The sequence below is a fragment of the Heptranchias perlo genome, chromosome 29 (genome assembly GCF_035084215.1).
Source record: "Heptranchias perlo isolate sHepPer1 chromosome 29, sHepPer1.hap1, whole genome shotgun sequence".
Lineage (NCBI taxonomy): Eukaryota > Metazoa > Chordata > Chondrichthyes > Hexanchiformes > Hexanchidae > Heptranchias > Heptranchias perlo.
Window position 1 is genome coordinate 21,832,944 of NC_090353.1, and position 25,073 is coordinate 21,858,016.

Here is a 25,073-nt window from a genome sequence, read left to right on the forward strand (position 1 = left end):
TCTGAAATGTTTAATATCTAGCATAAATTCTGTTTCATCATTTATTTCATCTTCACAGTGAAAACATATTTTAGCCAGTTGTCTGTCCAACAGATCTGTTGGATACATACACAGTTCATCCATTATATTGTCAGCATTCTGCAGGGAAGTGTGAAATACAGTCAGAAGCCCCGGTTTTAACCTAACGTGCCCGATGAGAACAGGCGTGGTTAAAATTGGGGCTATAATGTCCCAAATTCGGACAGTGCAGTTGCAATACAGAATTATTGTGTAACAGCTTGTGTACTGTGGATAATCAAGATTATGTGCCCTGCTGTGTGATTTTATCACAGGATAAAAATAGTGCAGATTCTTTAAGTACCTAAAGCAACTTGAAGTAGAACACTGAGAAGGTCTTACCTGCATGTCTAGAATGAAAGGATTTTCTCTCCAAAACACACAAACATTGAATTAAAATGATGGATTTATTTTGGAAATTGAGATTGAAGATTTTTTTCGCGTGGCATTTGAAGTATTCACAAATCCTTGGTTTCTTCCCCTTTTTTTTCATTTTATCTTATATATTTTATATACTTAATCTAATTAATTGTTTCATCTTTGTTCCTTCCCCAGCTTTGAATATTGTACCATATTTGCTTAATTTCTTTCTGCTTAGATATTGGAGCATTTCATGTACAGTTATTTTTCCAAGGCAAGATTTTTTTTTAGAGATTTTCTTTCTTCAGTGAAAATTACTAACCTTTTACAGACTTTCTCTGTAAAATTTGCATTCAGACATGAAAGCTTTTATCAAATCCCTGGAGAAAGTTTCTGTTTTACTCGAAGACCTCAATAATATAACTGCAATTTTTATTTAGACTTTAGAAATGGATTTCATGCAGTGTAGTGACCAACAAGCTCACTTCACAATCCAGTCGTTAACATCTGCCTGACTCATGTTTTGACTGATTAGTTATTTAAGGGTGCATTTATACTGCAGTTTTAATGTTGCCCCAAGGCTGTTCCCGTTTCACAGAAATGAGAGACCCTCTGGAGGATATAATCTCACACCACTTGGGATTGACACCGCATAGAGTATAACTTCAGAGCGGTATGAAACTAGGTTTCCAAAGTGCTCAGGAGGTCAGTGGAACTAACTGGACAATTTATCAACTTATCCAGAGCTCATTTAAATGTATTGAGATTGTGGGCACTCCTGCCCGCTTACCTGGCTCTCTGTCCTGGATCTGATTCACAGCCAGACAGTATAAATAAGATCCTACCAACTGTGAATGGACGCTGTAGATACCGAAATGAGCTCTGTGCCTACAATATTGCTGCATTTTTTGTTCTTAATCAAGCTGCTAGAATAAAGATTCCACCTGAAACTGGTGGATAGGACATTAGATTATTTTTCCTTTTTAAAGATTATAATTGCAAAGAGATATTTATGAGTAAGAACTTGACAACAGTACCCTTTTTAATAAATGAGCTACACATTACATTTATAAGATGGGATTGTACTATGTTCTCCGGGTGCACTAGCCAAAAATTTAATGTCAAATCAAAAGCAAATGGAATAAACCTTAGAATTCTATTTTAATGAGATATTGTCTTTGGAAAAAAGAACTGAAAAGAATCTAACTGAGGGTGGTATTAGCATTCCGTGGGATGCAATTATATGCAGTTGACTAACTGCTGTTTCCACTGTGTGGGAGTTCTAGTGTTTACTTAAATAATTCCTGGAAGAAGATTGTCAGATTGCTGATAGATATCTCAGTTTGGAGGAGTGTGTGGGGACTGGCTAGTTCTGTGAGGTTGCCCCTTTACCCTATGCATAAGCTTCTCCGCCTCGGCATAGAGCCATTAGCTACGAGGGCTTGATGCAAGGTTTTCTTTGAGCAACTGTGGCTGTATGAAAGTAGAAACATGGGATGGAATTCCGGTTTTAACAAAATAAAGTCATTGCTATGACTTTTATTTAGATGTGCCTTAAGGGGTTGTTAGAGCACTGATGTGTGGATTATTATTACAGACACAGTGTAGAACACACTAGCCTACATTATCACATGGAAAAAAACTGGATGAGTGTTCTGAGTCATGTATCAATGAAAGATAAAACTTTCTTGGTACGTGAACAGGAGTTTGCTACTAGGTGTCACAGCTGAAACATTTTTTTTAAAAGTTCAAATAAACATGTTATACATTAAAAAAGATAGAATAGGAATGCCTTATACGCTAAAAAGAAGAGTAGGAATAATTTGTACATTAAAACGGATAGAATTGGAATAGGTTTCACATTAAGCAGGATAGAGTAGGAATAAGTTAGACATTTAAAAAGTGAGAATAGAAGTAATTATATATTAAAAAGGATAGAAGAATGTATGTACTTTTTCAAAATATATGGTCATACATTAGATTCATCTGTGGTAAACTACAGTTACAACAGAGAAAGTTGGGGGAAATTACTATTTTTTGCCATATTGATGTTTTTCAGTAAACATTTGAGACCTCCTCAAATATTAATATAGCTTAAGTCATTTTCCTATTCATCAATGTTGAGCAATGCTTTCAGTACACTCAATGTACCATCACAAATGCACCAGACTCATTCCTAGTGGGATCAGGGTATGTTTTCCTGGCACTGCCGCCTTCAATTTAGTTTCAGAGCATTAAATTATATTGTCAAATGTTCTGACTAAAAACAATAACATGATTAGTGAAAAATGGTTCATTTGCCATTTGAAAAAAAATACCCTAAATATAGAAAGTAATGGCATTTCAGTGCTTTGGGATCTGTCAGTTTCCGGTGATGGAAAGCTCTGAGACACTGCTACATTAGCTCTTGTTATTATATGACAATGTGACTGTAATAAAGCTTCAAGGCTTAATTTGTTCCACTTGAGCTTTAAGTCTAAAAGCTTGATTTTGAAGCCGTAATACAGCCCACTTTCACATCTTCCAGCCTTGGCTTCACACTTCTGAACTTGATCATACTTCCTCTCAGCCATAATCTTACTTTTCATTATTGCCGTTTCTCACTTCCTCCAACTCCAAAAATCTGATTTCTCCTGATCTTTATTTTACTTTCCCAAGAAATGATTTTACGGTGCAGATTTACTGCTGCTTTTGTTTCATTTCAGCTTCGTAATAGTGAAAAAGTGACCGTGTAATTTCAGTACGGCGTCAAACATTGTTTCAAAAGTGTCTGGGGAGGGAGAGGCCTTGGATCTTTTGGGTATTTATAAAGTTACAGAGAGATATTTTAAATGTTCTTGAGAATGCAGACACTCCTGTTCTTGCTCTCAATACATCTAAAATGTAATGGCTGGGAGCAGAGCTTTGCACGTGTATTTAAGTGCACAGGGGCAAAGCTCTCTCCTGGTCTTGAGACTTTGATCAGTAGCCAGGCACCATAAATCACATGCTGCCAAGCTGGAATTGATTCGGTAGCTACCAGTCACAGCTTATATTTCTGGCAACTACAATTTTGATCCAAAATGGAAGTCGAAATTTCAAGTAATTTAGTCTGCTCTGGTTGAAGTTTTGAAGGACTGATACTCAACTATGTTATTTACCACAAAAGTTCCTTCATGGTTTATTTGTAAATAATCTAGTTGTTGCCCTGTGATGGACAGAAAATTGTAGCTCATACATGCATAGAATTTCAGTGAAATATATACACATGGCTTCAGTTATTCCATTTTTCCCCATATCCACTGATCATTGGAAACTTGTAATCTTGAGCCTAAAAATTCCCATGGCAACCTACTGGGGGCAGATCTGCGACAAAGTAAAACCTCCACTTGCTCCTTGGATATGCCTCAACTATTCCAAATTCTGAGGTTGGACATTGGCATATTTTGGGCAGGCACCTGTATAAATTGTGCACAATTGGGGAAGTGGTCCAGAAGGGATACGGGTGCAGCACCTTGTCAGAGCATAAGTAGGGCCTCTATGCCGACTAAAAATCTTTTTAAAAAAACTTTCAGAAACTCTCTGAATTTGAATTTGCCATAGGGAAAACTGCCCCTGCTAATTTTTGTAGCCCCACTTTCACCAGGAGCAGGTCCTAGCAAGCAAGTATGCCTACTTCATCCAATGGAGCAAATGAGGTGGAACTAGCAAGAATTCCGATGGAAAACATCATGCCTCTGGCTGTGATGTCTGTTTGGGCGGGGGTAAACTCAAGAAGTGGCAGGCCCCACTTCCAATGGAATTTTTAAAATGCGAAAAGAAAGGAGTAGAGGCCTGGCATAACCAAATCCCAGCCCAAGTTCCTCTCCCGCCTGCTTAGACTTCATGGAGTGCGTTCGTCGTCCATGTTTCCTTCCGATGTGCAATACTTATGCAGAAGGCAGATAAAGACCAGCTGGTCCATCAGGCCTATCCTGTACTGTCATGTTGTAAGTTCTACACACTTACTTAATCCGCCCCACCCATCCATCAGCCACGTAATGTCCTGGGATAGGCAAAAAAACAGAGAAAAATCTCTGGGAAATTCCTTTCTGCCCCTGAAGGCAATAAAATAAGTTCCAGGAGACCAAGGTGACAGGGAGACATATCCCTCAATACCCACCTATCTTTCATATGCAGTTATGTTTACCATACTCAGGAACCAGCCAACTCCGTTTTAAATGCTTGTACTGAGTCTGCACTTCACATACTGGCAACTTGTTCCAGAGATCGAGGAATCTCCGCAAAAAAAAGTACCCTCTAACATTTAATCTAGTTCAATGCGCACATAACTTATATATATGTTTCCAGGTCCTCCCTAACCTATCTAGCTTGAATGGCCTTTTCACATAGGACTAAAGCTAATTTTTCATTATTTTAAAAACCTCAATCAAATCTCCTCAAAGGCTTTGCTTTTCTAGAGTAAAAAATATCAGCTCTATAAGTCTATTGTGTCAATTCAGTGCTTTTAAACTAAGTATCAATCTAGTGGCCTTCCGCTGAAGCTTTTCCAGGACCTCTATATCACCCAATATTTGAGACAACCAAAAGTGCACACCGTATCTTGGCAATTTCTGTCACCAAGGCTTTCTTGCAGTTCTGGAATTCACTGCTGTCACCTACCAGGCCTGGACTTCTTCACCACTGTGAGAGAAAGTAGAGAGGTAATAGATGGGAGATGGTGCTGAAGTACAGATCCCCCATATCATTAAAGGCTTAAGCCCTCATTATTGCTATCATCCCAAAAATTCTAACAGTTAAACTTTCTTTTGAACAAAATCTCTATGTCCTTTTTGACCTCTCATTGCCTTTGACATGGTTGACCACGCTATCCTCTTCCAACGCCTCGTCTGCATAATCCAGCTGAGTGGGACAACTCTCACGTAGTTCTACTCTTAACTATCCAACTGTAGCCAAAATCGGGACAATCCCGAGCAGGTGAGGAAACCGGCCCCAACCCTCGGACTTCCGGGTTTCCCACAGACTGTGTGCGCATCCGCTTCCCGAATGCTGAAGTCCCGCTAGCAATTAAAGCTGGCGGGACGATAGTTAAAGAATCAAATGTACCTCGGTATTTAAAGTACTTTATTTCTGACATAATAGGTAGTTAAAATGATTTTAAACTTACCTGGGCGGCTTTCCCACGGCTTCTGATTCAGGCGTGAAGGGCTGGATCAGGCAAAATTAAATTAAATAAGAAACCATTGCACAAAGTTTAAAAAAAAACAAAATAAACCTACCTTTCCACCGATGTCACCTACATCCCCCACTCCGATGTCTGATGTCTCCCTCTCCAATGTCCCTCTCAGCCCCCAATGTCTCCCTCTCCCCGCCCCCCCCGCCTGATTTCCCTCTTCTCTCCCCCCCCGATCTTCCTCCCCCCCTGATCTTCCCCTCTCCCTCCCCCCCGATCTTCCTCCCCCCCTGATCTTCCCCTTCCCCTCTCCCTCCCCCCGCCGATCTTCCCCTCTCCCTCCCCCCCCGATCTTCCCCTCTCCCTCCCCCCCCGATCTTCCCCTCTACCTCCCCCCCCGATCTTCCCCTCTAACTCCCCCCCCGATCTTCCCCTCTACCTCCCCCCCCGATCTTCCCCTCTCCCTCCCCCCCCGATCTTCCCCTCTCCCTCCCCCCCCCGATCTTCCCCTCTCCCTCCCCCCCCCGATCTTCCCCTCTCCCTCCCCCCCCCCCGATCTTCCCCTCTCCCTCCCCCCCCCGATCTTCCCCTCTCCCTCCCCCCCCCGATCTTCCCCTCTCCCTCCCCCCCCCGATCTTCCCCTCTCCCTCCCCCCCCCGATCTTCCCCTCTCCCTCCCCCCCCCGATCTTCCCCTCTCACTCCCCCCCCCGATCTTCCCCTCTCCCTCCCCCCCCCGATCTTCCCCTCTCCCTCCCCCCCCCGATCTTCCCCTCTCCCTCCCCCCCCGATCTTCCCCTCTCCCTCCCCCCCCGATCTTCCCCTCTCCCTCCCCCCCCGATCTTCCCCTCTCCCTCCCCCCCGATCTTCCCCTCTCCCTCCCCCCCGATCTTCCCCTCTCCCTCCCCCCCGATCTTCCCCTCTCCCTCCCCCCCGATCTTCCCCTCTCCCTCCCCCCCGATCTTCCCCTCTCCCTCCCCCCCGATCTTCCCCTCTCCCTCCCCCCCGATCTTCCCCTCTCCCTCCCCCCCGATCTTCCCCTCTCCCTCCCCCCCGATCTTCCCCTCTCCCTCCCCCCCCCCGATCTTCCCCTCTCCCTCCCCCCCCGATCTTCCCCTCTCCCTCCCCCCCCCCCCCGATCTTCCCCTCTCCCTCCCCCCCCCCCCCGATCTTCCCCTCTCCCTCCCCCCCCCCCCCCCGATCTTCCCCTCTCCCTCCCCCCCCGATCTTCCCCTCTCCCTCCCCCCCCGATCTTCCCCTCTCCCTCCCCCCCCCGATCTTCCCCTCTCCCTCTCCCTCCCCCCCCCCCCCGATCTTCCCCTCTCCCTCCCCCCCCGATCTTCCCCTCTCCCTCCCCCCCCCCGATCTTCCCCTCTCCCTCCCCCCCCCGATCTTCCCCTCTCCCTCCCCCCCCCCGATCTTCCCCTCTCCCTCCCCCCCCCGATCTTCCCCTCTCCCTCCCCCCCGATCTTCCCCTCTCCCTCCCCCACGATCTTCCCCTCTCCCTCCCCCCCGATCTTCCCCTCTCCCTCCCCCACGATCTTCCCCTCTCCCTCCCCCCCGATCTTCCCCTCTCCCTCCACCCCGATCTTCCCCTCTCCCTCCACCCCGATCTTCCCCTCTCCCTCCACCCCGATCTTCCCCCCTCTTCCCCCTGATCTTCAGTTCTCCCCCCCCCCCGATCTTCAGTTCTCCCCCCCCCCCCGATCTTCAGTTCTCCCCCCCCCCCCCCCCCCGATCTTCAGTTCTCCCACCCCCCCGATCTTCAGTTCTCCCACCCCCCCGATCTTCAGTTCTCCCACCCCCCCGATCTTCAGTTCTCCCACCCCCCCGATCTTCAGTTCTCCCACCCCCCCTCCCATCGCCCCCCCCCCCATCGCCCCCCCCATCGCCCCCCCCCATCGCCCCCCCCATCGCCCCCCCCGATCTCCTCCCCCGATCTCTTCCCCCGATCTCTTCCCCCGATCTCTTCCCCCGATCTCTCCCCCCCCATCTCTTCCCCCCCATCTCTTCCCCCCCATCTCTTCCCCCCCATCTCTTCCCCCCCATCTCTTCCCCCCCATCTCTTCCCCCCCCCATCTCTTCCCCCCCCCCCGATCTCTTCCCCCCCCCGATCTCTTCCCCCCCCGATCTCTTCCCCCCCCCCCCCCGATCTCTTCCCCCCCCCCCCCGATCTCTTCCCCCCCCCCCCCCGATCTCTTCCCCCCCCCCGATCTCTTCCCCCCCCCCGATCTCTTCCCCCACCCCGATCTCTTCCCCTCCCCCCCGATCTCTTCCCCCCCCCCGATCTCTTCCCCCCCCCCGATCTCTTCCCCCCCCCCGATCTCTTCCCCCCCCCCCCCGATCTCTTCCCCCCCCCCCGATCTCTTCCCCCCCCCCCGATCTCTTCCCCCCCCCCCCCCCCCCGATCTCTTCCCCCCCCCCCCCCGATCTCTTCCCCCCCCCCCCCCGATCTCTTCCCCCCCCCCCGATCTCTTCCCCCCCCCCGATCTCTTCCCCCCCCCCCGATCTCTTCCCCCCCCCCCGATCTCTTCCCCCCCCCCCGATCTCTTCCCCCCCCCCCCGATCTCTTCCCCCCCCCCCCGATCTCTTCCCCCCCCCCCCGATCTCTTCCCCCCCCCCCCCGATCTCTTCCCCCCCCCCCCCGATCTCTTCCCCCCCCCCCCGATCTCTTCCCCCCCCCCCCCGATCTCTTCCCCCCCCCCCCGATCTCCCCCCCCCGATCACTTCCCCCCCCCCCCCGATCACTTCCCCCCCCCCCCCCGATCACTTCCCCACCCCCCCCCGATCTCTTCCCCCCCCCCCCGATCACTTCCCCCCCCCCCCCCGATCACTTCCCCCCCCCCCCCCCCCCGATCTCTTCCCCCACCCCCATCTCCCCCCCCCCCCCCCCCGGATCTTCCCCTCTCCCTCACCCCGATCTTCCCCTCTTCCCCCCCCTCCGATCTTCCCTCCCCTCCGATCTTCCCCCCCCCCTCCGATCTTCCCCCCCCCTCCGATCTTCCCCCCCCTCCGATCTTCCCCCACCCCCGATTTCTTCCCCCCACCCCCGATTTCTTCCCCCCACCCCCGATCTCTTCCCCCCCCTCCGATCTTCCCCACCCCCGATCTCTTCCCCACCCCCGATCTCTTCCCCCCCCCCCCGATCTCTTCCCCCCCCCCCGATCTCTTCCCCCCCCCCGATCTCTTCCCCCCCCCCCCCGATCTCTTCCCCCCCCCCCCCGATCACTTCCCCCCCCCCCCCGATCACTTCCCCCCCCCCCCCCGATCACTTCCCCCCCCCCCCCGATCACTTCCCCCCCCCCCCCCCGATCACTTCCCCCCCCCCCCCGATCTCTTCCCCCCCCACCATCTCCCCCCCCCCCCCCCCCGGATCTTCCCCTCTCCCTCACCCCGATCTTCCCCTCTTCCCCCCCCGATCTTCCCCCCCCCTCCGATCTTCCCTCCCCTCCGATCTTCCCACCCCCCTCCGATCTTCCCCCCCCCCTCCGATCTTCCCCCCCCCCTCCGATCTTCCCCCCCCCTCCGATCTTCCCCCCCCCCCTCCGATCTTCCCCCCCCCTCCGATCTTCCCCCCCCCTCCGATCTTCCCCCCCCCTCCGATCTTCCCCACCCCCGATTTCTTCCCCCCACCCCCGATCTCTTCCCCCCACCCCCGATCTCTTCCCCACCCCCGATCTCTTCCCCACCCCCGATCTCTTCCCCACCCCCGATCTCTTCCCCACCCCCGATCTCTTCCCCACCCCCGATCTCTTCCCCACCCCCGATCTCTTCCCAACCCCCGATCTCTTCCCAACCCCCGATCTCTTCCCAACCCCCGATCTCTTCCCAACCCCCGATCTCTTCCCAACCCCCGATCTCTTCCCAACCCCCGATCTCTTCCCAACCCCCGATCTCTTCCCAACCCCCGATCTCTTCCCAACCCCCGATCTCTTCCCAACCCCCGATCTCTTCCCAACCCCCGATCTCTTCCCAACCCCCGATCTCTTCCCAACCCCCGATCTCTTCCCAACCCCCGATCTCTTCCCAACCCCCGATCTCTTCCCCACCCCCGATCTCTTCCCCACCCCCGATCTCTTCCCCACCCCCGATCTCTTCCCCACCCCCGATCTCTTCCCCACCCCCGATCTCTTCCCCACCCCCGATCTCTTCCCCACCCCCGATCTCTTCCCCACCCCCGATCTCTTCCCCACCCCCGATCTCTTCCCCACCCCCGATCTCTTCCCCACCCCCGATCTCTTCCCCACCCCCGATCTCTTCCCCACCGCCGATCTCTTCCCCACCGCCGATCTCTTCCCCACCGCCGATCTCTTCCCCACCGCCGATCTCTTCCCCACCGCCGATCTCTTCCCCACCGCCGATCTCTTCCCCACCGCCGATCTCTTCCCCACCGCCGATCTCTTCCCCACCGCCGATCTCTTCCCCACCGCCGATCTCTTCCCCACCCCCGATCTCTTCCCCACCCCCGATCTCTTCCCCACCCCCGATCTCTTCCCCACCCCCGATCTCTTCCCCACCCCCGATCTCTTCCCCACCCCCGATCTCTTCCCCACCCCCGATCTCTTCCCCACCCCCGATCTCTTCCCCCCTCCCATCTTCCCCCCTCCCATCTTCCCCCCCCAAACTTCCCCCCCCATCTTCCCCCCTCCCATCTCCTCCACTCCGATCTTCCCCCCCCGATCTTCCCCCCTCCCATCTCCTCCACCCCAATCTTCCCCCCCCATCTTCCCCCCCTCCCATCTCCTCCACCCCGATCTTCCCCCCCCGATCTTCCCCCCTCCCATCTCCTCCACCCCGATCTTCCCCCCCCCGATCTTCCCCCCTCCCATCTCCTCCACCCCGATCTTCCCCCCCCATCTTCCCCCCTCCCATCTCCTCCACCCCGATCTTCCCCCCCCGATCATCCCCCCCCGATCTTCCCCGCCCCCCCCCGATCTTCCCCGCCCCCCCCCGATCTTCCCCGCCCCCCCCCGATCTTCCCCCCCCCCCCCGATCTTCCCCCCCCCGATCTTTCCCCCCCCTATCTTCCCCCCCCGATCTTTCCCCCCCCCGATCTTTCCCCCCCCCGATCTTTCCCCCCCCCCGATCTTTCCCCCCCCCCGATCTTTCCCCCCCCCCGATCTTTCCCCCCCCGATCTTTCCCCCCCCGATCTTTCCCCCCCCGATCTTTCCCCCCCCCCGATCTTTCCCCCCCCCCGATCTTTCCCCCCCCCGATCTTTCCCCCCCCCCGATCTTTCCCCCCCCCGATCTTTCCCCCCCCCCGATCTTTCCCCCCCCCCGATCTTTCCCCCCCCCCGATCTTTCCCCCCCCCCGATCTTTCCCCCCCCCGATCTTTCCCCCCCCGATCTTTCCCCCCCCCCGATCTTTCCCCCCCCCGATCTTTCCCCCCCCCCGATCTTTCCCCCCCCCCGATCTTTCCCCCCCCCCGATCTTTCCCCCCCCGATCTTCCCCCCCCCGATCTTCCCCCCCCCGATCTTCCCCCCCCCGATCTTTCCCCCCCCGATCTTTCCCCCCCCGATCTTCCCCCCCCCGATCTTCCCCCCCCCGATCTTCCCCCCCCCGATCTTCCCCCCCCCGATCTTTCCCCCCCCCCCGATCTTTCCCCCCCCCCCCGATCTTTCCCCCCCCCCCCGATCTTTCCCCCCTCTGATCTTCCCCTCTTTTTCCCCCTTCTGATCTTCCCCTCCCTGATCTTCAGTGCCCTCCATTCTCTGTTCCAGCGTCAGATGACGTCTCTCTCCCCTCTCCCCTCTTTCCCCCCCCGCCCCCGCCCCCTCCCCCTCCCCCGCCCCCTCCAGTGTTGCAGCTCCTGTCGCCAGCCAGCTTAACAATCAGGCTGGCTGCTGGGCATGAAACCCAGAAACAACTTTAATCACTATCAATTACATCGCAATCGCGTCGGAAATGGTAAGTTTTTTTTAAATTTGGGTTTGCCACGCACACCTTCACCCCCGCTGCCGTCCCGCCACCATTTCAAAATTGAGCCCTTAGTGTTCCACCATAGAACCAATATGATCTTACACTATCATCTGATCAAGTCCTTGCTCAATAACCAATCAAATACCATAATTCTTTTTCTACTAATGCATTACTCATTCTGATTTTAAGAAAAATAAGTATAGTAAAATCAATCACAGCCCCTGAAAGCTGTGTAAAGTTAAATGATGGCTGTGTCATGTATCGTCCAAACAATTATTGTAGCAGTTATGTTTGATTGTTACAACAACCTCCGGGAACCATGCTGAGGTGAAAAATTAGTTTTGTTGTGCATTATTCAACAATTAGGTTAATACGGGTGCTTCATGATTGCTTTGCATTTTTAATTAAATTGACAACACATGGAGTTGCATATGCAAGAAATCCAGTGGGTAATGGCAGATTTATATAGGCAGTAAGTTCACCGTAGATTTGTTACTCCTTATTAGGAATTGCTTGCTGGTATTGTTGGCAGTCAGCATTAAAGGTCTTCTAATAAGAGGGTTTGAGTGGTTGCATGACATTCTGAATAAGGTTATCAACATGAATAATTGTCTAAATTCATGTTTCAGCAATGGTATCACTCACTTGCCATTTAAGGTGTAACAGAACATTCCAAATGAGGCAATGAGCTGTCAGATCTCCATGCAGAATGTCAATGAAGAATAGCAATATGACATTCTATTCCCAATAACTTACCTTGGATTGGAGCTCAGCAGAAACTTTGAGACTTAGGAGATAGAATACTTCCATGTTGGAGAAATCCATTTCTTGTTGGTGAGCAAGAAATCCAGTTGTTTCTGGGTGATTAACTGGGAGTGAAGGTTTTGAATTACTTTAATTCTCAGAATTTTTTTTTTTTATTCGTTCATGGGATGTGGGCGTCGCTGGCAAGGCCAGCATTTATTGCCCATCCCTAATTGCCCTCGAGAAGGTGGTGGTGAGCCGCCTTCTTGAACCGCTGCATGGAGGGGAATCTGCATTTATTTTACATTTCCTGCCAGCTGATTGAGAACCTTTGCTTTTCATCCTTTGCCTGCATAGTATCCAGAATGTTCCATTCTTTGGGAAAATGTATTGTGGCACTTTAGAGGCTTACTCAATGGTGTGGAAAATCTATTGTCGACACTACGCACTCAACATCATGAAAGAGGCCATTGAGTTTACTTAAAAACCTAAACACGGCCCGAAAGTTAATCAGAATGGACTTCGTGGGCATGATTTTGACCCCGAGCTGGGAAGGGGGCGGGGGGAGGGTCAAATTGCAGACGGGCAAACCCAGTGTATGGGTTTCCCGGATGTCCTTACGATTTTGACATAAGGATGCCTTTTTTTTTGTCGGTTTGCCGTCCAACTGGCCGGCCTGATTGACAGGCTGGCCTCAGTCGGACGGGAGAGCAGCCAGGGAGAGGTCGTGTTCAGGTAAGTCTTTGATTGTATGGATGGGGGGGCATGGGTGGGCATGGGGCACTGATGGGCACTGATGGGCATGTGGGCATGGAGGAGTCAGTCATGGGGAGGGATTGGAGGTCAGTCACGTTTGGGGGGGTTGTCGGGATCGGGAGTCATCATGGGGGTAGGCGATCGTTGGGGGTGGTCGGGGGTCATGGCAGGGGTCCGCGATCGTTTGTAGGGGGGGGGAATCCGTGATCATCGGGTCGTTGCAGGTAGGCTTGTTGGGCCTGTGGGAAGCACTCCTGCTTCTCCGGGCCCACAAGCAGTGCTGTAAAGGCACTTACCTGCAGTTTCGGGCATTCTCACCTCCTTTCACGTAGCGTGTTGGAGAAGGCCCGGGAAATTACAAAATTTGCAAAAATGGAGGTCCGCAGCCTCCATGAAAGGTTTTAGTCACCAACCCACCTCCAGGGAGCGGGTTGGTCACCTGTCCCTTGTCCCGTCCTGGTGAAAACCGGAAATGGGCGGATTGGTAGTGGGTCTGAAATGATTGCGATTTTGAATGCCCCCCTGCCCCCAACCCACCCGTTTTTCAATGTTAAAATCGTGCCCCATATCTTTCAGTCCTTCAGTGGAGTTGCTGCATTTGTAATGATGTGGATGAGATGAGCTGGACACGTTGCTTAGAGGAGATCTGGCCTGATGTTGAGTTTTATTTCTCATGCATATCACAGAGAATCACCTGCAATGGCTTCTTATCTCGCTCCCCCAAGGATCTATCCTTGGTCCCCTCCTATTTCTCATCTACATGCTGCCCCTTGACGACATCATCCGAAAACACAATGTCAGATTCCACATGTACGCTGATGACACCCAGGTCTACCTCACCACCACCCTCTTGACCCCTCCACTGTCTCTCATTTGTCACACTACTTGTCCGACATCAGTACTTGGATCTACATTGGCTCCCGGTCTGGTAATGCCTCGATTTTAAAATTCTCATCCTTGTTTTCAAATCGCTCCATGGCCTCGCCCCTCTCTGTCTCTGTTACCTCCTCCAGCCTACACTCCGAGATCTCTGCGCTCCTCCAATTCTTGCCTCTTGCGCATCCCCGATTTTAATCGCTCCCATTGGCGGGCATGCCTTCAGCTGTCTAGGCCCTAATGGTCTGAAATTCCTTCCTTAAACCTCTCCACCTCTCTACCTCTCTCTCCCCTTTAAGATGCTCCTTAAAACCTACCTGTTTGACCAGCTTTTGGTCACCTGTCCTAATAACTGCTTGTGTGGCTTGGTGTCAAATTTTGTTAAAGGCGCTATATAAATGCCAGTTGTTGTTGTTGTCATAGAATGCTATGGTTGCGCTGAATAGTGTTGCTTGTTCCCATGTTAGACCATGCTGTAATGTCATCAATGCAACTGCTCTCTGGCTTTCTGTTAGCAGATGAGAGGAGTACAATGTTTGAACAACCAGAACTGGCTTATTTACTGCACAATCACAGAAGGAAAATAGGACTGGCAAGATCAGCGCAATCCAAAGCATTCTTAGATTCATTGAACACAATACACAACATGATGTTGTTTTTGGTGTGCTCAATTAGCTTTGCAGCTAACATACTGTTATTTTTACCTAGGTGTTTGATTATCTCCATTAGGAAGGAGTTTTGCTGCAGGGCTTTACTTGTGTACAAAGACGTCGTTGAGCATTTAACCTAGATACAAATGTTGTCCAGTCAGCTATATTCCCTTTGTGTTACTTTTCCAATCAGAGCAAACATGCAGATGGCCGGCATACCTTATACGAAAGCATTATTGTTTTTTGTTCCACCTAGTGGCAGCATCTGGTATTAATCCCCATAATAATATCTAATGCTGTTATTTTTTTTTAGCTGTTGTAACTAAAATAACACCAGGTAATTGTGATTAATATTAGAAAATATATAGCTCCTCCAACCTCTCTTTGTTTGCTGACTCACTGGTTTCAGGTGTGTGCAGTCTTGAGATACTTCCCTATCAGACGTGAACGACACTAGGGACCATGAGGGAGGCAAATCTTCACTTAAAAACTATAATTCCCCAGGGATAGATGGTATTTATCCTAGAATGCTAAAGGAGATTGGGAAGAAGATTTGTGAGGTGCTGACTATCATTGAGAGAGTCACTGGACTCTGGGGAGGTAGAAATAGATTGAAAACACACTAATGTGAAATTCATATTTAAAAAGAGAGAAAAATCAGATTCTGGCAACTACAGTCCCATTAGTCTTACTTCAGTCCTTTGTAAAATAATGGAATTGATTTATCAAGTATAAACTTGAAGATTATCTATACAATAATAATGTAATTAACAGCAGTCAACCTGAATTCTGAAGGAGAAGATCCTGCCAACCCACCTCCTTGACTTCATTGAAGAAGTAACATCAAGTGCAATGTGGGAGTCCACATGCTTCACCTAGTTTTTCACACATTTTGCAGAAGGGTCCTGAGACAAGCACAGGACCTTCTTTGCATGTTTGCTGATTTTAGGTGGCTGCCAGGGACGCCTAAAAACAGTGAAGACCAATATGGCAGCGTGCCATTGGCACAGATCAAGCACAGGACCTCATGCCCAAAAATTGATATACGTTGCGCCCATTTTACACCTGAAACATTTGGGGTCCAAACTATAAATTATAGTATGGTAGCTTAAACCTATTTGGAGATGCTAATCAGTAAACATGAGAGAGAAATTCCCAAAACTCGTAGATGCTCAGATAATTCCGCAGGCATGGTAAGGAGATGTCCTCCAGTAGTTCCATGCTTGGAATAACAAAGGACCAACCAGTTGGCACTCTTGACTACAGCAGTTCTTTGTCATCAAGTAAGAAATGATATTTGGCACCCTCTGAGTCCACAATAACTCCAGCAAAGGAGGCTGCTGACACCAAGGCACACCCATCACAGTTAGTTGCAGATACAGTTATTTTGCCTACTGAATGCCCTGCAACTTGCCAGTTGGATATGCAGCCACCCACCAGTGCTACTATCTTAACTGGGGAGTACTTAGTAGTGAGGCACATCCACAGCCAACAGAGAAGTTCATGACCCATAAATGGCAAAGACAAACACAACCATCACTGCACAACTGAACAAAATAAAACCAATTTTAATATATCTCACAGTCTGTTATTCTTTAACTATGGAGAATCATAGAATCTTACATTACAGAAGGAGGCCATTCAGTCCATTGTGCCTGTGCCAGCTCTTTGAAAGAACTATCCAATTAGTACCACTCCCCTGCTCGTTCCTGTAGCCCTGAAAATTTTTCCTTTTCAAGTATATATCCAAAGAAAATAAGGTATCAGATGTAAATCACTGGTTAGGCCTCAGCCAGAGTATTGTGTCCAATTCTGGGCACCACACTTTAGGAAGGATGCAGAGGAGATTTACCATAATGATACCCAGGATGAGGGACTTCACTTGTGTGGAGAAACTAGAGAAGCTGGGATTGTTCTCCTTATAGCAGAGAAGGTGAGATTTAACAGAGCATAACAAAATTATAAGGGTTTTTGATAGAGTAAATAAGGAGAAACTTTTCACTAGCAAGTGGGTTGGTAACCAGAGGACACAGATTTAAGATAATTGGCAAAAGAACCAGCGGGTAGATGAGGAGAATTTTCTTTACGCAGTGAGTCGTTATGATCTGGAATGCACTACCTGCAAGGGCGGTGGAAACAGATTCAATAGTAGCTTTCAAAAGGGATATATACTTGACGATGATGTGATTGGAGCCTGACCTGCATATTTAAAGAGGATCCTGCCGGCTTGGAGCAGGTGTCCTTGTGGCCTGCAATTTAAAGTTGCGGTCGGTCACAATTTTCTATTTTTATTTGATTTCCGTAGTTTTATCTTGATTTCCCATGTTACATTTGAGTTTTGGGTTTGACTTAAAATGTATTGCTGTAACAAAAATATTACAGAAATTAATAAATATTGAAACTTTGGAATGTATACTCAGAATGCTGAATTTGATGATCAGAATCAATCTTTGATATCTACAGTGGTGTGTGCCCAAGGTCTGCAAGCCAAGGATAAAACGGGTTCCAGTGATCCTTACGTCACAGCTCAAGTTGGGAAGACTAAAAAGCGCACCAAAACCATCTACGGGAACCTTAACCCTATCTGGGAGGAGAGCTTCCACTTGTAAGTTGCTTTGAATTTCAAATATGCATTTTACTTTCTTATTTACTGCAATATATGAACATTTGCCATCCAAAATAGATAGGCTCCTTCCTCCAGTCACTTTTAGCAGACCATGGGCAGGGCAGCCTTGAGGAAGAGTTTATTGAGTGTATTAAGGATGGATTTCTTGAGCAGTATGTAACTGATCCTACAAGGAGGCAAGCAACTTTGGACCTGGTCCTGTGTAATGAGCCAGGATTAATTAATAATGTCCTAGTTAAGGATCCCCTTGGAATGAGTGACCATAACGTGGTTACATTCCATATCCAATTAGAGGGTGAGAAGATTGGTTCTCAAACAAGCGTACTGAGCTTGAATAAAGGAGACTATGATGGTATGAGAGCGGAATTGATTAAAGTGGACTGGGAAAATAGATTAAAGGGTAAGACGGTACATGAGCAGTGGTGTTCATTTAAGGAGTTATTTTACAACTTTCAAAAAATATATATTCCACTGAGGAAAAAAGGGTGTAAAAGAAATGACAGCCATCCGTGGCTAAGTAAAGAAATTAAGGATGGTATCCGACTAAAAACAAGGACATATAAGGTAGCCAAACTTAGTGGGAGGATAGAAGATTGGGAAGTCTTGAAAAGACAGCAAAAAGTAACTAAAGGATTGATTAAGAAACGGAAGATAGATTAGCAAAAAATATAAAAACAGATAGCAAGAGTTTCTACAGTTATTTAAAAGAAAAATGGTGGCTAAGGCAAACGTAGGTGCCTTAGAGGATGAGACCGGGAAATTAATGGTGGGAAACATGGAGATGGCAAAAATGCTGAACAAATATTTTGTTTCAGTCTTTACGGTAGAGGACACTAAGAATATCCCAACACTGGACAAACAGGGGGCTCTAGGGGGGGAGGAGCTAAATACGATTAAAATCACTAAGGAATTGGTACTCAGTAAATTAATGGGACTCAAGGCGGATAAATCCCCTGGACCTGATGGCTTACGTCCTAGGGACTTGAGGGAAGTGGTAGTAGGGATTGTGGATGCTTTGGTAATAATTTTCCAAAATTCTCTGGACTCGGCAAAGGTCTCGGCAGATTGGAAAACTGCTAATGTAACACCCTTATTTAAAAAGGGTAGTAGGCAGAAGGCTGGAAATTATAGACCAGTTAGCCTAACATCTGTGGTGGGTAAAATTTTGGAGTCTATTATTAAGGAGACAGTAGCGGAACATTTGGATAAACATAATTTAATAGGACAAAGTCAGCATGGCTTTACGAAGGGGAAGTCATGTCTGACAAATTTGCTTGAGTTCTTTGAGGACATAACGTACAGGGTGAATAAAGGGGAACCAGTGGACGTAGTGTATTTAGACTTCCAGAAGGCATTCGACAAGGTGCCACATAAAAGATTATTGCTCAAGATAAAGAATCACTGGATTGGGGGTAATATTCTGGCATGGGTGGAGGATTGGTTATCTAACAGGAAGCAGAGAGTTGGGATAAATGGTTCATTCTCGGACTGGCAACCAGTAGCCAGTGGTGTTCCGCAGGGGTCGGTGCTGGGTCCCCAACTCTTTACAATCTATATTAACGATTTGGAGGAGGGGACCGAGTTTGCAGATGATCCAAAGATGGGAGGGAAAGTAGAGAGTGAGGAGGACATAAAAAACCTACAAGGGGATATAGACAGGCTGGGTGAGTGGGTGGAGATTTGGCAGATGCAATACAATATTGGAAAATGTGAGGTTATGCACTTTGGCAGGAAAAATCAGAGATGGCGAGAGACTGGAAAGTACTGCAGTACAAAGGGATCTGGGGGTCCTAGTGCAAGAAAATCAAAAAGTTAGTATGCAGGTGCAGCAGGTGATCAAGAAGGCCAACGGAATGTTGGCGTTTGTTGCTAGGGGGATAGAATATAAAAACAGGGAGGTATTGCTGCAGTTATATTAGGTATTGGTGAGACCGCACCTGGAATACTGCATACAGTTTTGGTCTCCATACTTAAGAAAAGACATACTTCCTCTCGAGGCAGTACAAAGAAGGTTCACTCAGCTAATCCCGGGGATGAGGGGGCGGACATATGAGGAGAGGTTGAGTAGATTGGGACTCTACTCATTGGAGTTCAGAAGAATGAGAGGCGATCTTATTGAAACATATAAGATTGTGAAGGGGCTTGATCGGGTGGATGCGATAAGGATGTTCCCAAGGATGGGTGAAACTAGAACTAGGGGGCATAATCTTAGAATAAGGGGCTGCTCTTTCAAAACTGAGATGAGGAGAAACTTCTTCACTCAGAGGGTGGTAGGTCTGTGGAATTTGCTGCCCCAGGAAGCTGTGGAAGCTACATCATTAAATAAATTTAAAACAGAAATAGACAGTTTCCTAGAAGTAAAGGGAATTAGGGGTTACGGGGAGCGGGCAGGAAATTGGACATGAATTTAGATTTGAGGTTAGGATCAGATCAGCCATGATCTTATTGAATGGCGGAACAGGCTTGAGGGGCCGATTGGCCTACTCCTGCTCCTATTATGTTCTTATAGAAAACGACACTGTTACACGAAAACACAAGATTCTGCAACTTGTCGTTGCCACCGAACTTGATGAACACATCTCATGTCACTCTGTTCAAATCCTTTCATTCTAGTTTCCAGACTGCACTGGTCAAAGTTGCCAGTGACATTCTGTGTAACTGATCATGGTACATTATTCCTTGTCCTCTTTGATCTGTTTCCAGTATTCAGTTTGCTTGACCACACCATTCATCCTCCAGAATCTCTCCTCTTCAGTTCACCTCTGAGTTACTTCCCCCACATGATTCCCTTCTTACCTGTCTCACCAGGCCAACATCTGCAATGATTTCCCCTTGAACCCCTCCTATTTCTTTATCCTGCTCCTCAGTGACATTATTCATATACATGGGATTTATGCATATGTTGATGCTATCTCTCCTGCACAACCAGTCTTGCTTCCATGACTTTGACTGTGTTGTCTGATTGCCTGAAGTTGTAGACCAACGCAAACTTTTTGTAGCTCAACATTAGCAAGATCAAAACCATCCACTTTGGTAGGAAGAATAGAAAAGCAGAATGTTTTTTAAAAGGTGAGACACTAAGAAATGTTGGTAGTTAGAGAGATGCAGAGAGTTAACATGCAGGTACGGCAAGCAATTAGGAAGGCAAATGGTATGTTAGCGTTTATTACAAGGAAGTTAGAGTATAAGAGTAAGGAGGTCTTTCTGCAATTATATAGGGCTCTGGTGAGACCACACCTGGAGTACTGTGTACATTTTTGGTCTCCTTACCTAAAGAAGGATATACTTGCCTTAGAGGGGGTACAATGAAGGTTCATTCGATTGATTCCTGGGATGAGAGGGTTGTCCTATGAGGAGAGATTGAGTAGTATGGGCCTATACTCTGTGGAGCTTAGAAGAATGAGAGGTGATCTCATTGAAACGTATAAAATTCTTAGAGGGCTAGACAGGGTAGATGCCGAGAGGCTGTTTCCCCTGGTGGGAGAATCTAGAACTAGGGGTCATAGTCTCAAGATAAGGGGTCGGCCATTTAGGACCGAGATGAGGAACAATTTCTTCACTCAGAGGGTTGTGACTCTTTGGAATTCTCTACCCCAGAGGGCTGTGGATGCTCAATCGTTGAGTATATTCAAGACTGAAATCGATAGATTTTTTGGACACTAAGGGAGTCAAGGGATATGGGCATAGGGCGGGCAAGTGGAGTTGAGGTAGAAGACTAGCCATAATCTTATTGAATGTCAGAGCAGGCTTGAGAGGCCATATGGCCTACTCCTCCTATTTCTTATGTTTGCCCGCTGCCAGAAATTTCTGACCCTAGTCCCCAATACCGTCCTCATTCCCGATGCCTGTTGAAGCTCAACCTGCTGGAGCACAACCTCAGTGTCCTGCTGGACCTGAAGCTTCAAACCACACAATCAAGACCGCCTACTTCCACCTCTGAAATATCGCCCATTTCTATCCCCATCACTGAAACCCTCATTTCAGACCTTTGTCACCTCCAGACTCTACTTGTTCCTTGCCCTCCTTGAGTTCCCTCCTACATAAATTCCAACTCATCCTGAACTCTGCTATCCCACACAAATTTCTACTCAACAGTTATCCCTATCATGCTAACCTTCATTGGCTCAGCATTCTCTGCGTATCAATGCCAAAATCCTTATCTATTAATCCCTCCATGACTTTTCTTCACTCGCTGACTACAACCAGCTCCAGCACTACATCCCAGCTTGCATCCTCCACTCTCCCAAATCCCTGTGCCCTACTTCATCCTTTCCCACCTTGGAAAGCCTTCTTAAAGCCTACCCTTTGAACTGCATTTTTTTACCAAATCCCCTCCTACCCCTGCTTGCATCTAACCCTAAACTGTGAAGGCCGAGATGTCTGAAGGCACAGTCAGTTGTAGGGCTGGAGGAGGTTACAGAGATAGGGAGGGGCGAGGCCATGGAGTAATTTGAAAACAAGGATGAGAATTTTAAAATCGAGGCGCTGGTGGACCGGGAGCCAGTGTAGGTCAGTGAGCACAGGGATGAAGGGTGAATGGAACTTGGTGCGAGTTAGGATCGGGCAGCAGAGTTTTCGATGACCTTAAGTTTATAGAGGGTGAAAGATGGGAGGCTGGCCAGGAGAGTATTGGAATGAATTATAACAAAATCTTGTGAAAAAATGGCTCTTAGTAATTTATTCTAAAAATGTAATACAAGATAATTTCATTTGTAGTGCAATGTAATACAACATAATTTAATTTGTAGTGCATTTGCAACTAGTAGACATCTATTTGAAAGTTGTTTATGTTGGGGAACATTTTGCATCTGTCATTGAATTCAGGTGGTCCATTGAAAATGCAGTCCGAGAAGAAAAGGCATTTCTCACAAGAAAGTAGGCAAAATAGGAAGTTAGATCAAACCAGGCTGCTTTCTTATAGAGTTCAGTCACAAAGCGATATTAACAGAGGCCTAACAGCAGATCATCTGTCTGCTCTTTCTCAGTGGGACAATAGTGTGTGCTTCAGCGAAATCTAAAAGAGGAGAAATAAGTGAAACAATAACCTTTCCTGTCAGTGTGATGTTTGATTCTAGCCCATAGCTATACTTGTAATACAGTCCACTAACTGCCTGCCTTCCATCCTGTGTGACCCTCAGCAGGCCAGCTTCACGTGCCTCTCTGTCTCAGTCAAATGTTGGTGCCAAGATTCAGAGCCATTGTAATTCATGTTCTCAGTTTCTGATGAGAGAAAACAAAGTGCTATAGGATTATAGAGACCTTTCAGTCACATTACAGATGCTGAAATGTCCTAACCAAATTCTTCTACTTTCTCTCATGGGAGAAAAAGGGAAGCTGATGGCATAGCACTGAACTAATTAATAGGTAACAGTCACAACTGGGTAGATTATAAACCGAGATTATGGGGCTGATAGTGCGATGGCAGGCATCTATTGTGCTGAAGTGTATTGGGTGCCGGCTCCCCAAATTATGGCAGCCTGAAGCCTAGTATATGCACAATCAGTCTCCACAATGCAATCGGAATCAGATCAGCATTGTAATCACTAATTGCCAATTTGGAACAGGCGCAACAACAACAACCTGCATTTATATAGCACCTTTGATGTAGTAAAACATCTCAAGTTGCTTCACGAGCAATTATCAAATAAAATTTTACACCGAGCCACATAAGGAGATATTAGGACACTTGGTCTAAGAGGTAGGTTTTAAGGAGCTCCTCAAAGGAGGAGAGAAAGGTGGAGAGCTTTAGAGAGGGAATTCCAGAGCTTGGGGCCTAGACATCTGAAGGCACGTGAAACGATTAAAATCAGGGATGCGCAAGAGGCTAGAATTGGAGGAGTGCAGAGATCTTGGAGGGTTGTAGGGCTGGAGGAGGTAACAGAGATAGGGAGAGGCGAGGCCATGGAAAGATTTGAAAACAAGGATGCGAATTTTAAAATCGAGGCATTGCCGGACCGGGAGCCAATGTAGGTCAACGAACGCAGGAGTGAACGGGATACAGGCAGCAGAGTTTTGGATGAGCTGAAGTTAATGGAGAGTTGATGGCCGGCCAGGAGAGCATTGGAATAGATAAGTCTAAAGGTAACAAAAGCATGGATGAAGGTTTCAGCAGCAGATTTGCTGAGACTTGGGTGGAGACAGGCGCTTTTATGGAGGAGGAAGTAGGCAGTCTTGGTGATGGAGCGGATATGTGGTCGGAAGCTCATCTCAGGGTCATAAAGGACACCAAGATTGCAAATGGTCTGGTTCACCCTCAGACAGTGGTCAGGGAGAGGGATGGTCAGTGGCTAGGGAACGGAGTTTGTGGCGGGGATCGAAGACAATGGCTTCGGTCTTCCCAGTATTTAGTTGGAGGAAATTTTTGTTCATCCAGTCGGACAAGCAGTGTTACAAATCAGTGACAGTGGAAGGGTCAAGGGAGGCGGTGGTGAGGTAAAGCTGGGAGTCGTCAGCATACATGTGGAACCTGACATGGTTTCGGATGATGTCATCAAGGGGTAGCTTGTAGATGAGAAATAGGAAGGGGCCAAGGATAGATCCTTGGGGGACTCTAGAAATAACGGTGCGGGAGAAAGAAGAGAAACCATTGCATGTGATTCTCTGGCTATGACTGAATAGATAAAAATGGAACCAGGCGATCGCAGTCCCGCCCAGCTGGATGACGGAAGAGAGGTGTTTGAGGAGGATGGTGTGGTGAACTGTGTCAAAGGCTGCATACAGGTCGAGAAGGATGAGGAGTGATAGTTTACCAGTGTCACAATCATGTAGCATGTCATTTGTGACTTTGATAAGGGCCGATTCAGTACTGTGGTAGAGGCAGAAACCTGATTGGAGGGATTCAAACATGGAGTTATGGGAAAGATGAGCAAGGATTCGGGAGGCAACAACATGTTCAAAGACTTTGGAGAGGAAAGGGAGGTTGGAGATGGGGCGGTAGTTTGCCAGGGCAGAGGGGTCAAGGAGGGGGGTGATGACGGCAGACTTGAAGGGGAGGGGGACAGTACCTGAGGAGAGCGAACTGTTTACAATATCAGCTAACATGGGGGCTAGGGGGAAGTTGGATGGTCAGCAATTTGGCAGGAATAGGGTCGAAGGAGCAGGAGGTAGGTCTCATGGTCAAGATGAGGTCGGAGAGGGCATGAGGGGAGATAGGAGAGGAACTAGAGAAAGGTGCAAGGATCCGTAGAGGAAGCTGGGGTAGGGGAAGGGACGGAAGCAGAGGCAGCTGAATGGATGGTCTCAATCTTAGTGACAAAGAAGTCCATGAGCTCCTCGCAGTTGTTGGAGATGAGGGTGGAGGAGGCAGGCGAGAGGGGTTTAAGAAGACAATTTGTAGTAGAGAAGAGAAGCCGGGGATTATCTTTGCATTCCAGGATGATCATGGAATATTGAGCAATTTTGGCAGAGGAGAGCAGGACCCAATTGTGCTTTGTGGTCCAGCCAGATCTGGCAATGAAAGGCTACCATAAGTTGTCCACCATAAGCGTTCAAGTCTGCGTCCCTTGGACTTAAGGGAGCGGAGATGAGAGCCATACCATGAGAAACAAACCGGTTGAGAGAGCGAGTAATGGTTTAATGGGGACAAGGGAATCAAAGGTGGAGATGAGGGTATGATTGAGCAGATTGGTAGCTGCAGAATTGTGGTGGTGAATGGAGGACCAAAGGCTAGACAGTTGGGAATTTGAAAGTGTCGTTGTAAGTGACGTGGGGAAGAGTTTTTTTCAGGGGCGAACACAAGGGAGGGGGAAGGGGGATGTGGGTGGAGAGGGATACAAGGAAGTGATCAGAGATGGCCTTATCCGTGATTGACACGATGGGTGTGGAGAGGCCAAGTGAGATGGCAAGGTCGAGGTGGTAGCTGTGAATGTGGGAAGGGGAGTTTATATGGAGGGAGAGATTAAGGGAGGATAGGAGGGCATTGAGCTCAGAGGA

General features: G+C 48.8%; 1 protein-coding gene across 1 annotated transcript in view; it reads left to right on the plus strand.

The window, feature by feature from the left end:
• unc13a (unc-13 homolog A (C. elegans)) overlaps nt 1–25,073 on the plus strand; it is a 340,969-nt gene that overhangs the window by 175,869 nt on the left and 140,027 nt on the right. The window contains exon 19 of the mRNA XM_067968623.1: nt 16,979–17,120. Within this exon, the coding sequence (XP_067824724.1) occupies nt 16,979–17,120 (142 nt within the window). The remainder of the gene's footprint in view (nt 1–16,978; nt 17,121–25,073) is intronic.